This window comes from Castor canadensis, chromosome 13 (genome assembly GCF_047511655.1).
Source record: "Castor canadensis chromosome 13, mCasCan1.hap1v2, whole genome shotgun sequence".
Taxonomy (NCBI): domain Eukaryota; kingdom Metazoa; phylum Chordata; class Mammalia; order Rodentia; family Castoridae; genus Castor; species Castor canadensis.
This window is the reverse complement of record NC_133398.1, coordinates 14074722-14089827: the sequence shown is the minus strand read 5'-3', so window position 1 is coordinate 14089827 and position 15106 is coordinate 14074722. Positions and strand designations below refer to the sequence as shown.

Below are 15106 nucleotides of genomic sequence, written 5' to 3'. Positions count from 1 at the left end.
GCCTGATGTGGCTTTGTTGTCTTCCTCACTCCACAGCCCTAATCACCCGGCAGTAACGTCAGTCTCTGCTCTGTCTGTGGCCCTGGTAATTCTGACCACATCCAGAGAGGTGCCTCCATGGAACCATGAGCTATACACACCCTGTGTGTGAATTCTGGGCCTCTTCTTCATGTTGTTGTTGGGTTTTTTTAGTGGCGAACTATACATAACAGAGTACTTATCATTTAACCATTTGTAAGAACACAATTCAGTGACATTACACACATTTACACCACTACCCATACCCAAATTTTTTTCATCATCTAAACATAGGTACTATGTGCATTAAATAATAACCTTCCATTCCCCCAGGAAATCTCTGTTCTACTTTCTGTCTTATGTATTTGCCTAGTCTAGGTAGCTCCTCTAAGTGAGACTGTATGATACTTTCTGTGTCTGGCTTGTTCCATGTAGAATAAGTTTTCAAGATTCATCTGTGTTATGCATATATCAACCTTTCATCCCTTTGTGGTGGAATAGTATACCATCGTATGTTTATACCATATCTTGTTATCCATTCAGGCACTGGTGGACATTGGCTTGTTTTTTTCACTTTTAACTACTGTGACTGTAGGTATACAAATATCTGTTCCATTCAAAGTGTTCTGAGCCAGAGGCAAAGTCAGCCAACACCGGAGTTCTTATTTCCCCACCCCACCCCAATGACCTGTTGTCAGGAGACCACGGCATTGGGGCAGCTGTGGGGATGGAAATCAAAGCTAGGAGGGTGGAGGTCGTTAAGCACCTTCATTTCCTGTGGTAGAAAGTGGACAAGGTGTATTGTCATAGTCACGACATCCTGTGATATATGCCTGGACTTTGGTCTCTACTGCTGGTTCCCACAAGTTTATTCTGCTGCCCAGGCTTTCTGGAGAAACTTCTGCCTCTGCAGCTGCCATTGAAAGAGCCTCCCTGAACAAGCCCAAGTTTGCAGTCTTCAGGGTGCGGGAGAGGGACTCCTCGTTGCCCACCATGATCCCCTGGGCCTTAATCTCTGTTCATGCTCAGCGTGTCAGAAGTCTCTCTGGGCATTTCCATGAACCGCCTCAAAGCCTTTTCTCCATGGAGGCTCCAAACCAGTCCAAGGAACCTACTGGAGGTCAGAGCCCATCCCCCCTCCCTCCTTCTGGACTTTCTCTCACCATGTTCTCCATCTTGTTCCATGCCATTCCGTGTTATGAAATGAAGCTCCCATGCAGAAAAGTGTAGAACAGAAGCCAGTATAAAATTTATGTGGTGGGAAGTGTGTGTGTGTGTGTGTGTGTGTGTGTTTACACTCTTGTTTCCAAAGCTGGTTGAACTCTGAAATTGTCCTGGGAGCTTTTTAAAAGCACATTTCCCTACAGGCCTTACCTCTAGAGATTCTGATTTATTGCAGAAATGACGAACATAGTGGAGGAGGAATTTTCCGGGTGAAGTATGGGGTGGAGTGGGGTGGGGAGGCAAGTCATGTCAGGCAGAGAGTGCTTGAGTACAAAGAGCACTAGAGGAAGAATGGTGTGCTGGGGACAGCCAGCCTGTGTGGCTGGAGCAGAAGGTGGGGAGCACCAGGCTGTGAAACTGAGCATAGAGAGACCTGGAATGCAATGCCTACCATGCCTGTCCCCAAAGGCTTGTTTTTGTAGTCAAAGCAATCAACCTGACAAGTGTAAAGTGCTGGAACAAAGTAGCAGTTGCCAGCTGAAGCTTCTAGGACCTTCATAGAGGCAGGTGGAAGTTTGTCCAGACAAATCCAGCTTACTTCCTTGTGGGTCACACCTACCCATGAATTCTTTGTTTGGTCTACACTGGCAAGTAGCTGTGCACAGGAAAGAATGCTGTTATGCTTTGCGAAGTGGAATTCCTTGGGCCAAGTGAATTGCCCTGACTTCTTTTTTTTTTTCTCCTAGGCAGAATTGCAAATCAGGAATATTTTCAGTTCAACCACATTTTGTCTTCCTCACAATTTTAGACTTCACAGTGTCCCATGATGGAGAAGTCATTGTGACATACTAGGGCAAGTGCCAAAGCAACCTTTCTTACTTAAGAGACTGGCCTGGGCAGGACCTGGGGCAATTCAGTTCAACAGATACGTTGTACTTATTTTGTGTAAGACATTAGACATATAACACAATCTTTTTTCCAAGTTGGGGGATGTAGCTCAGTGGTGGATACATGCTTATTTAGCATGCATGAGGCTCTGCGTTCAATCCCCAGCATCAAAAATATTTTCTTAAAAAAGTGTTCTAAGTCTCAAATTCCCCACTTACAAAATGATAATATTGTTTTACTATATTACCTGGCCAGCGGTGGTAAAAGAGTGGTTGATAGCTGGGATTTGAAGTGAGGCATGGGTTCCAATTCTAGCTCCACCACTTAGAGCACCACCACTTATGAGAAATGTGATTGCAAGCTTTTTGTAATTTCCTTACTAGCAAAATGCGAATAATAGCAATGTTTATCCACTAAGAAGCTTTATAAACATTAAGGGATGTCAATGTGTGACCCATATTAAGTGCCCAAAAATGGGGAAAAAAACCCCCAAAAGAACCTATAGTATACACCCATGGAGGTAAAGACCCACTGCATTGTGGGTCAGCTAGGATGTGTTTGTCTGTAAGCAGTGGAGAACCAACTCAAACCAAATTGAACCAATAAATGAGAGTCCCGAGTTTAGGGAGCCTTCATAGTTGATTCAACCAATGGGGCTGGGTTTCCTGTTGGTCCTATTTGGCTCTTCCCTACCCAGTCTAGTAGTGGAATATCTGTGGGCATGCCCCCTACATGGCCATAGTTAGAAGAAAAGAGAAAGGATTATTTCCAGAATGATTCCTGGAAAGGGAGGAGAAACAGCTTCCAATTCACAGAAAGCTTTTCCTTAGATCTCAAGAGTCCATATGGGGTCATATGACAAAATCATGGTCCAGGAAGGTTGGAATTGTATGTAGGTCAGTTACATTCATCACCACTGCTGGGAGTGAAGTCCTCCCTTCCTGAGGTGAGAGCTATAAGGGGGACCCACCTGAATGAAGTCAATCATAGTCCTAGGAAGGAAAAAGGAAGTGAAGGGACCTGGGCTAGACTGCTATATTATTGCAGACTTTTTGGGCCATATGCGGAAAATAAAAATTATTAACAGCAATGGTGCCTTAGAGTCTCACAACATGGAGTATTTTTCAGAGGGGTTAATGTCCAATTTTTTTCCAGAGTCTTTGAGGAAAGATTCTCAGTTTATATTATGGGTGCTAAGGCTCTAGGTTTCTAAATCCTGTTTTATCAGTACTTGCAATTTCCTCATTCACTAAACTCTTCTGGATATAGAGTAGATTAAAAAGGGATGCATCCCGTTAGTGATGCATCTTTAGGCAAATCCTAGCTTGCTCTAATCCCAAACCTGATATTACCAGATCGGTAGACCTGATGTTATCAGCATTGTTGTAAGAGACAGTTACAAATAACCTCAAAGAATCCAGAGATTTCCCATGGCCTGGCCAACACAGCCAAATGGGACTGGAAAGAGATGTGCAGAATGCCTTGCACAGTGCATGGCACTGAGTAAGTTATGGATTGCTTAGCCCTCTCCTTAGTTCCCACAAAGTAAAAACACTTCAGGTATCTGGATAGCTTGTCATAGACAGCTCTGCACCTTCCAACAACATTCTCAAAGGGCCTGAGACTCAAACATGTAGACTATACTCTACAGGTGAAGAAAGTGAGGGGCTAGGACTCATTCAAGGTCACATTACAAGTTGGATGGTACAAAGGGAGAAGCAATTAAGAGCATGATTTTTCAAACAGGTCTCTCTAGGATTCTCTGGGGTACTTTTTACAAATAAACGATTTTTACAAATAGATAATTCAAATTCCAATTTTAAAGTGGTAATAAAAAACATACTTAAAAGCAAAACAGAGAAATTAAAAGACTGTAACTCTTTTATAACTGATTGTTTTGTTTTTCAAAACAGCCTCATTGTTCTTGATTTATTTATGGTGTTAGAAATGTGAACTTAAGAATTTATCCTGGTAAAAGATGCTGTTCGTATTTTTCCAGTGTGTAATTCTTTTGAAAAAGGAGGCTTGGAGCTAAAAGAAAGTTTGTAAGCCTATAATGAGTAAAAGGGCTCCGAGTTCACTGTTCACTAAGTTTCTGACCTTGGGAAGACCTGGGGTTGTGGGGATCACGAGACACAGACAGTCTAAATGGCCACACAAGCTCGAAGGTCACGAAACCCTGGCTTCTTTCCATTCAGACGAATGTATTCCAATAGGCTGTGGTTACACACCTAAGCAATCCCGCTCTTTTGTACTGAACTTTGGCTAGATCAGATGATCTGAAACTAATAAGATCTGCTTAAGCAAGAATGCAAAGTTCAATGAACTGTGACCAGTTTTGCAAATTTATACTCTACATATAAAATGACATGATAGTGGTGGTGTGTGTTCAGTGTAGTGGAGATAAACACTCACATGAAGATACATTGAGATACCTTAGGAGTCTTCAGCATTGCACAGGTCTGAGTTTGAATGCCAGCTCTGCTCCTAAGCAACCATGTGACTTTGGTTCTTTACCTTTGAGCCTCAGTGTCCTCATCCATAAAATGAGGGTAATAAGTACCTATCTCATCAAGCTGTTTGGGGGATAAAATGCTAGGATGTATATCCAAGGATTTGAACACAGGGTCAGGTGGCTGGTGTACCAGGAATGGTAGGTCGCCATTAATTCAAACAGTTGTCTTGAAAGGGTGGTTAGTGCGGTAAAACCCACTGATTTCATATTGTTATTTTAAGTAGAGGTAGGTCTGTTTGAACATCTGAGTGACAGCAAGAAGTCGGCTCTTATCCCATTTGGACAAAGACAAAGGAAAACGGAGCCAGCCAAGGCTTTGTGGGGTGGGTATTTGGATCTCAAACTCTCCAGGGAAAATGCCTGAGCCAAGGCAACCAGCCCAGAACTGGAGGATCTGTTGTAATACTTCTGAAAATTGAAATCCACACACATGAATGCAGGCAGAAATAGACTCTCACCCAAATAAAATCAGTTACACTGCACATTCTTTATTATGTACATTGCCAGAAGGGAGGCTCTGTGGAAATCCTGCGCCAGCACTCATCCTAGAGTTCCCTCTGTGCCTCTTTCCTCCCAAGCGATTTCCCTTCAGCCTGCTGGGCTACGAATCCACAAGACAGAAAAGCACAGGCCATTTGGTATCTGAAGAGGAAAACTCACAGAACCAAGAGCATTGTCACTCTACCTTTGAGAAGAGATTTTTCACCAGGATACGGGGTTTCCTGGGCCTCGGTGGTCACAGATGAGCCACTTCACAACACAGACAAAACCATATTTTAAAATTTCAAAATGTAAATGCAACTTGAGTCCTGAGTTGAAATGTTCTATAACTTCTAATAAACCCAGCTAGGAACCTAGATAGATGATGGTTCAGGGTTAAAATAAGCCCGGAAATGGGATATACAGGAAGGGACAAACATAAACTGGGATTAACAGAATGGTTCATCTAAGGACAGATAGGAAGAGCGGAGCTGGGAAAAGAAACTTACTTTAAGACTTCTCCAGAAGAACTGAAAGCCTCAAAGAGGAAGTGTTGCAAATGTTACCAGTCAGCTTTCCAGGCCAGTTGGAAGAATGTCAGGTTACTCAGATTCACAGGCATTTGTAAAATGGAAGGCTTTCCCTAATATTATAGACTAAGAAACTGGTCCAAAGGTGCTGACTACTTCCTCTTTCAGCATCAACAGCGTATATGGTAGAAAAAGAACAAACAGGCAAACAAAAGTTCTTACATCTATATAGATATCCTAAGTTTGACAGTGTCTACCCAAGACTGCCAGACGTGGCATGTTCAATGTTTTATGAATTCCTTATACTACTTATTAAATGGGATTAGTAAACAAGGTTATTTCACAGTGTATAATAGTTTATAGCATGAAAAGAGCAAAATATAATGGTTCTCTGAAGATTTTTTTAAGAAGTGTTTTAGTCCTTAAGCTATTCAAATGGGTACGTAAGAACTGTTGATAGAACTTGGAGAACATTTTATTTAAAAATCGAAACTATTCAATACCTGATATATGAAAATAGGCAAAAGTGAGAAAAAGCACTTTTGTGAAAAGTATTTAGCTGGTTTGAAAGGCAGACCACAGAGGAATCATTTACTCATGAAGGAGACTCTAAGAAGTAAAAAAAAAAAAAAAATTAAGTCTTTGAAGGGTTAGGGTAATCTTTTTCATTGATCTTGACCACTTCCCTAGTTCTGACAAGTTTAGGCAAGAAAATGCCTACCACCTAGTGAAGATTGTTTTGAAATATGGTTTGTGTTTAGCAGATAAATGGACATTAGGGAATTAGGGAAATGTCCTTCTTTACGATTCCCTGAAGGTAAGGCACTGATGGCCCAGAGAAGCTGGCTATAGCACAAGATCATCACTGTCTGCAAAGCATTTATCCAGCCAGGGCTGTCAGCTTGTCCCTGGCCTGGCTGCTGATGGAGGATTAAGGGTGACTCAAAGGAAGTCAAAAGAATTTAACCTACTACCAAATGATCTAAATATACAAACTCTTAAATATTTTAAAGACTAAGAGATTATCTTATATATAAATTACCAATCTCTCTCTTTCAGTATTTACACGCTAACAATTCCTTTTTCTTTCTTTTGTGGTGCTGCAGATTAAACCCAGGACCTTGAGCATGCTCTACTAGCCCCGCGCCAAGCCCCAAAGCTAACAATTCTTTCTTCTGTTTTTATGACCTCTATGTATTCTAGGAGCCCCACATTCAACATATAGAAAAGGAAAGGGAGAGAGGATACCTAAGGTTCCCTGCTCTACTCTCTCCTTATGAGCTGAAGGCTAATTTGGTCCCCACTTTTTCCTTAGAAGGGTACAGCTCATCTCTACACTGGCCTATATGGCTCAGTGTTTTGCCCCCACTATGCCTTGCAACATATCTATGGGCAGAGGGAAGACAATTGTTGAGTTTTTCTCGGCAGCAATGGTGGTCAGTGTCTGAAGATACCGGAGCTGAAGGGCGGCAGGAGACTCTGTGATAACAATGGAGGCTTCTTTCAGAGCTCTGGATGCATTCATTTCTCCCTCAGCTGCAATAACCTATGGACAGGGGAAAGGAGAGGTCAGGCTGGAGCAAGCCACATGGCGTCATTCAGCAATCATGAAACTGGATACAAATTCCTTTTCAAGTCAGGTGCATTTCCAATGCTTTGATTTCAAAGAAAAGACTGTCACTAATCGAAAATTGATCTACTATTAAACGATATTTTGATAAAATGTTGCTGTATGATTTTTAGCACACAAATTCAAAGGGAGTGACGAGAAGTTATGATATTACTTTAAACAAAACTTCCACTTCTGTTTTTTATGTAAAATGAAGTCTTTTCTATGTCTATCAAAATGGAAAATAGGAATAAAATTGATTGCTAGACTGTCTCAGTCTAGCAATAAGTAATAGCCATCCACAGTTATGATTTAATTCCTCATTTATTGCATTAAGAGAAGCATATCTAGTCAAAAATTATTTCTTATTTAGGAGAAATTCTGAAGCATTTGTAGTCCCTTGTTTGTACTCACAGGAAATTAAAAAAAATACTTCTAACATACACTAAACAGGTTGCAATGTGGTAGTAAGATAATTCATGACAAAATGTATTAGGCAAACAATCTGTGGGGGATATGGAATGGAAACATAAGTTCAAAAAGGAAGAGGTACAATGAGATATTCCTGATTGTTAAAAAGGGCTTATTCAAATATTTTTTAAATGGGTGATTAAGTATTATATTACTTAAATTTCACTGGATACATTTAAAAGAATGATGTTAACAATTTCATTTTTAACATGTCAATATTTATAGCATGCAAGAAATTGGCAAGTACATACATTCAAGACAAAAATTTCTACATGCCAATTAAAAATTGTGTGATGAGGGATGGGGGCACAGTGCAAGTAGTAGAGTGCCTGCCTGGCAAGCTCAAGGCCCTGATTTCAAACACCAGTACTGCTAAAAAAAGAACTTTGTGTTATGAAATACATAGTTTTTCAAATATATTAAGGAGTTACATAGGCATAAAATTTGCAGATCACTGGAGTGGTAGAGAAAGCAAGGCCTTTGGAGGTAGTTAAATGGACTTAAGCTCAAATTCCATATCTAACACTTCCTGGCTAAACTGTAGGAAGTTATTTTACATTCCAAACAGCAGTTCTTATTCTTAAACAGGATAGCATTTTCTTCATTGTAAGGAAAACAAAGAACATATAAAACTTCTCAATGAATAAGTAGAGACTATTATGCAGGAATGGTTTTGGATCCAATTCTGTTTTAACGTACAAAAGATTTAGAAGCTAAATCAAGGTAGCTATTTTAATTCCTAACTCTAAAAGAAAAGATATAAAGATACCATAATTCTACAACTAAAATTGCAGTTTCACCAAGATACCCTCACATGGATCTCAAAATAATTAATTGCTCATAATATTCTAGTGAATATCAGAATTGGCAGCAATGGTCTTAGGTCCAATAAGATTTCATTCACTTATTTTAGCCAATTTCTGGGTGATAATAAGACCTGTACATGTGCTGAGGATACACACATGGACAGATCATTTCACTGTAGTGTTATAAATGCTGACAGAAATATACACAAGGCTCAGTGCCAGCACACAGAGAAAGGCAATTCTGTAGAGCATCAGGCGGTGAGGCTACAGAAGTTGAATATGAAAGAATGATAGGTTTGCTGGCTGGATAAGGTTAAGGAAGAACATTTTGGTAAGAAAGCATGAAACAGTATTGAGGTATAAAAAAGCTGGCATGTTTAGTGGCCGAATACTGTGTGAAGAAGATGGCAAAGGTGGTCTGAAAGGTAATGAAGGTCAAGGCAATGGTAGGCAATGGGAAGCCATGGACACCAACAGTGTTGAGTCGATAAAGAACCACATCAGATCTAGTTTGAGAAAACACCAAGAGATGTCTGAGGATAGGTGAGAAGACAGGGATACGTGAGAACTGCTCTAGAGGGGTAGGTGGAACTCACTGGTGGTGGGAATAGAGAACAAATGGATCAAGGAGCTATTCAGGGGGAGAATCAACAGTATCTGGAGACTGGGTTTGGGAAAGAGAGGAAGAGGGGTTGTATTCCAAGTTTCTAGGTTTTGGTTATAGCAGTGTCATTAACCACAACAGATGATAACATATATGGAATTTGCTGAGACAAAGGACCCAGTTTACAGAATTAAACCTTCAATTTATCAAGGCAAATAATCATGTCCTACTTGATCTAAGAGAAAGGGCAAGTGCCAGACATACTCAAAGAGAATCATGTAACCGTAGTCCAAGTCAAGCACTAGAGGATGCATAAATAAGCCCTCCCCTACCACACCACGGAAACAGGCTCTGATTTTTTTCCATGTCATCTCATGTATCCAAGTAGGCACTTTTTTGTCTGGACAAGGACCAACTGCAAAGATATCTCATTTCCCACCACTGATCAATACATAATCTCTTGGCTAGGAAGGCCAGACCCACCGGGATGGGTACACATTTTGTTCGTATAAAGGCCGTTCTGAGCAAACTGCCAAAGATGTGTGAATGTAATATCACAGACTTTGTCTAGATACAGGCCACGTACACTCTGGACAGCATCTTAAAGAACAAAGCAGGCTACTTATGGGTGTGTGGAGCTTTGGCCGAATGTGTGGTCATTCCAAGTCAATCAACACGTTATATTTATAGACCATCATTTTAGTTATTTACCTTTATTTTATCCTTCTCTTGTAGTGATGGAGATTGAACCAGGACTTTGCACCTGCTAGACAAGTGCTCTACCACTGAGCTGCATCCCCAGACCCACAGAACATCCTTTTAAAATGGGGCTTTTTAGTGTGAGTGAGATTGGTACTGATTGTCCTCTCTGGAGATCATGTGGGCTGGACAGGGGGAAGCACTGGTAAGCTTAAGTAGTTTGCACTCTACCCCTCTCAATGAGTAGACTACTAGCCCAGAAAAATAAGCTGGAAAGCAAGTGCTAAACATTTTTTTGAGTTATGAAAATGAAGTAAGGGAGAATGCAAACACCAAAGATACCATATTCTGGGCCATTAAAAACAATTTGTTAAAGGAGTTTGGCTAACATACAGTAAAATGTGTAACATATAGTAAAATCTGTCCTCTTTTGAATCTGGCTTCCTCCACTTTGTGAGCAGTTATATGTTCTTTTTCTCTGCTCTACAGTATTTCTTCGTGTGAATAAACAATCTAATTTGTGACTTTTGGGGAGTTTCCAGTTTGGGGCAATTACGAAGTATTGCTGTGAACATTCCAGTACATGTCTTTCGGTTGAGTGCATTTTCTGTGAGATACATACTTTGGAGTGGAGCTACTGGCTTACAGGGTATGCAAATGTTCAGCTTTGGTACATGCAGTCAGACTCTCTTCCAAAGTGGTTGTACCAATGTATTCTTCCACCAGCAGAATATGAGCACTTCAGCCCCTCTCTCACCCACACTTGGTTCTTTTCTTACCTCATTTTCAAGCCATTCTGGTGTATAGCTAAGCTAGCATCTACTTCTAATTTGAATTTGTATTTCCTGTGACTAATTAACTTTGAGGAATTTTTTTCTGAAGTCTCTTAGTTTGTAGGCTCTCAGACCCTCTCTTTCCATTCCTTTGCAATTAAAGAAATTATGATCCCCCTATTTTCCATGAGAACTTTTGAATGTAAGTCTATGGTTATTGTAGGATTACTGTAGTTTATAGAAGGGCTAGGCTCATTGTGTAAACCTTGAAGATAGTCAGCTACTACCCAGGTTCATAAAGACAGGTACCAGACTCACCTTAAAGCCCCATCCAAGTGAAAGCACGGACACTCAGAATTCTAACTGGCTTTTTGTTTTTTTAAGATTAATTTTTCCTCTTGTTATAATGGGAAATAGGAACTCTCTTTCCAAACCAGTGAGAGTGCTGTGGAAGAGGCTCAGCCCAGGCTCTTCCTGCCTCCTCTAATTTCCACTGTCATTAATCAACGTGGGACTCTAAAGAAATCACTTAGCTTTTCTGGTCATCCTTTCATTTGGCTAGGGTGGCAGACAAGTTTCATTTTTAGTACTAACTCCAAGCAGTTGAAGGTTGCTGCCTGCAGTGCTGTAGAAGGCTTCTGAGGCCAAGTCTAAGGTTAGAGGAAAACTGGGCTGTGGCTAATTGCTGACAAGGGAATAGGAGGGTGCAGCCTCTGAGCAAGGTACAGTCACCTTTGGAAGGTGAGCTCTGAGAATTCTTCAGCTCTGTATCCTCTGCAGTCTAGGTATGGGGAATTCTATTATTCGGTATGGTTTAAAAATGGGATTTTTAGTTAATGAGATATTCTAGTTAAATGGAATTTCTGGTTTTTGAAATAATTAGATGATAATAGGGACTATTTACTAACATTACTATAAATACAATTTAGTCTTCTAAAAGTAATTTGAAAGAAAACATTGAAGATTCTGAAGTATTGTCGGGTTATCATCATGACCATCAATTATATTAGGAAAACCTAAACATTCTGGTTAATAGAAAATTCTGGAGGCAGCAAGTCAAATTGGCTACTCCTCTATTTGGTGCTGGCTAAGAAATTATAGTGACAAATCGGTAACTGAAGGGGCATCCTAAGAGAAGGACCAGGTTCTATGATCAGCCAACTGTCACCAGTACTACTATTTATTAATGACAAATTGGTTTGATCCTTGTGCTTAGGGGATCTGTCAAGGCCACAGCAATCCATTCTATGAAAACTGCTCCTTGAGCTGATTACAGGGGTGGGACAGTGGAGCCATGTTAGTATGTGGCTCTGCCCTTGGATTGAAGTTGGACCAAAGAGAAGCTCTCGTCTGTGAATATGGTCTGCCTCCTTTGCTGCTCACTTGGGAATGCACGTGAGCTGGGCAGTAGAAGCCCTTCACCACAAACTATCTGTGGGACATGGGCTGGGGAAAGGTGCCTAGATCCTTTCAGCCTTAACTATTTTCTGGTTCCTGTGTCCAATTCTGGTGACTCTTGCCTCTGCTTCCTGTCCTTGGGTTTGGTGAGACAGCCCTGTATTTTCACATGTTATCAACTTAAAAAATACTCTTTTCTAAGTCAGCTCAACAAATACTTCCACAGTGCCTTCAAGAGGGTCAAGACATCCAATGCAGGGCTAAGCATAGGCAAAGATGACAAAACGAAAGAAGAAAAAGACTTCAGATAAAGCAAAGGAAAAAGGAGGAAGAGGAAATAGTAAGGAAGAAGATCCTGAAAAAAGGGAACAAAAGAGAAGACAAGAATACGTGAGGAATGTGTAGCTGAAACTGTCAATGTGCTCTTAAAAATGGGGCTCAAAGTTAAGAAGGAACGAGATAACGCTACAGACTGATATACTATGAGGTATTAAGTGAAAAGGGCAAGGTGCAGGACACTATGTACAGCATGACCCCTGCTTCTGCCAATAATTCAACAACCACGTCAAACAGAACCCAATGCACTCAGCTGCGGTGGCCTCTGGGGCACTAGAATTTGAGGTGATGGGGATGGCTTCTACCTTTATCAAATGCTGCAAGGTTGTTTCAGTTTTTACATTTTTATTCTTTTAATTCTTTTTTTTATTTTTTGGCAGTACTGGGGTTTGAACTCAGGGCTTTATGCTTGCTAGGCAGGCACTCTTCTGCATGAGCCATGCCTGCAGCCCTTTCTGCTCTGGTTATTTTTGAGACAGGGTCTTGCTTTTTGCCCTGGCAGGCCTGGACTATGTCCCTCCTATTAATGCTTCCTGAAGGAGCTGGATGACAGGTACATGCCACAGTACCCAGCTATTGGTTGAGATGGGGTCTCAAGAACTATTTGTCTGCTGACATCGAACCATGACCCACCCAATCTCAGTCTCCCCAGGAGCCAAGAACAGTTGACTGTTGTGATTTTTTTTTTTTTAAGTGAGCATGCTTTACTTTTGGGGAATTAAAAAAGAAAACTCAATAAGAAAAACAAACAACAACAAGAAAAACCTAAACAGAATATATTACCTTGGCTCGGGCCTCCCGGGATGCTTCTGCCTCTGCAGCCATAGCTCTCTGGAGCTGCACAGGGAGCTTCACATCCTTAATTTCTACACGCTCCACCTTTATTCCCCAGTCATCGGTGGCATCATCCAGAGTACACTATTAGGAGGAAAGAAAGCAAGTGAGTCACGGTCAGCTCCTGCCCAGAGGGCAACACTGACTGTTCACTGACACATGGAGCAGATAAGGCACTGGGCGAGAGTGGCAGAGAAAGTTTCCTTCAATAGAAGGAATGATGAAGTAGGGGCTGGGTCACTGGGAAACTGATCCTGATTCTGTTACTAATAAGTAATAAGTAATGCAGCGTTGGCAAACTTCTTCTAAAAGAGCAAAGAAAAAAGTGTTTATTTGCAGTCTCTGCTGCAACTATTCTATCCTAGGTCAAAAGCAATCATGGGTAATACCTAAATGAATGGGTGTGGCTGTGTTCCAATGAAGCTTTACCTATTCTACAGGTGGTGGGCCTGGGGGCTACAGTTTGCCAACCCCTGAGCTAATGTAACCCTGTGTAAGCCATATTAATTCTTAGTGTTTCATTTTCCATCTTTTAGAAGGGCAGGAACGAAGCCATACTGTATGTCATGAGGTTGTGGTGGTATCAAATAAGATCACAGTCAAGTCTATACAAATGGTAGGAATTCAGATTCACAGCATTTTATCTTTTTTGAACGAGTCAGGTTTAACTCAACAACTACCTTTTAGGCAAGACTGGAAAGTATAACAGTTACAAGGAATTTGTGGGACTTACCCACAGAAGCAAGCTTTAACAGTACAAGTAAAGTCTTGGAGAACAACCTCTGAACTACACCAAAAGATGAATACTGAATCTAGGGGAAAAAGAACACAATGCAAGAAGTGAAAATAACATGCATCCGAGTGTTATGAACTCAGGACTGTTAGTGTGAAAAGTGTCTCTGTCCATCAAGTCTTGAAAACTTTACTGAGAAGAGAAAAAGGCTAGTGGTCCCCCAACTTGAGCTAATAAAAGGTTCTCAAACAACTGCAGACTCTTTGCTTCAGTCTTCTGGGTAGCAGTGCTGGTGCATTCCTCACCTGCATGTTGTGTGCAATTTCTTCTCTGTCAGAGAGGATCTGAGAAAGGTTCTTGGTGCCCAGAACATTCCTGAGAGTAGTCTGTGCCAAAAGACGGGTGGCAGAGTCTGCATTGGTGATATTTGCCACAGCCAGGGTTGCATTCTGAACGCGGTAATAGACTACACCATCCACACTGATTGTCACTGAATCCTTAGTGAGGATCTACAAGAGGAAGGAAGCAATCCTGTATTTGCCAATCATTCCTTTAATATGACTTTAAGGAATATTATTCTCTACAACACCTTAAAGCAGTAGCATATTTCTTTAATAATGCATCAGAAAATTAATTATATCTTAAAAAATTTAATAAAACACATTCAAGTATCCATTAAGTCAATGAACTTATTTTTAATCACTTAACAAATTTTTGGATGCCACCCAACAGAAGGCATTGTACTGAAAACAAATGTATGAAAAAAGTCAATCCCCACTTTTCAGAAGGTTGGGGATCAAGGGAGGCTTTAAGGAACACACAGTAGATAGCTGTGGGTGGCAGGGGTAAGGCCTGAGGAATCCTGAAGAAAGAAGTAAAAACATTCTTTGGGTGGAGGGTGGACTGGAGAGTACTCAGGCAGAGAGAATACTGTGTGAAAAGGCACAGAGGTAAAAGAGCCAAGGTCTGACAACTACCTACATGTAGCCCAGTGTTACTGGAACACAAAGTACATGGGCAATGTTTCTACAGGGCAAATTCAAGGTAAAAATATATTGGATAGCAGGCTACATAAAATGCTTAATGTGACATAATTTTGTTCTGACTTAGAAGTTCCATGAGTGAGTAGCACCAGGAAAATAGCAATACAAATTAACTCAAATTAACTTCTGGGACTCAGTTACCTCATTTGTAAAGTGGAGATTAGTGCCTACTTCAAAAGCTTATTGTTAGAATTAATGAGTTAAT

The 15106-nt window shown here is 40.8% G+C and overlaps 1 protein-coding gene across 1 annotated transcript in view; it reads right to left on the bottom strand.

Annotated features, from left to right (window-relative positions):
* Window positions 1-5053: 5053 nt before the first annotated feature.
* Window positions 5054-15106, bottom strand: part of Stom (stomatin) — a 28132-nt gene continuing 18079 nt past the window's right edge. The window contains exons 5-7 of the mRNA XM_020173105.2: window positions 14164-14367; window positions 13075-13209; window positions 5054-7141 (exon numbers count right to left, since the gene is read on the bottom strand). Coding sequence (XP_020028694.2) covers window positions 6947-7141; window positions 13075-13209; window positions 14164-14367 — 534 coding nt within the window. The 3' untranslated portion in view covers window positions 5054-6946. The remainder of the gene's footprint in view (window positions 7142-13074; window positions 13210-14163; window positions 14368-15106) is intronic.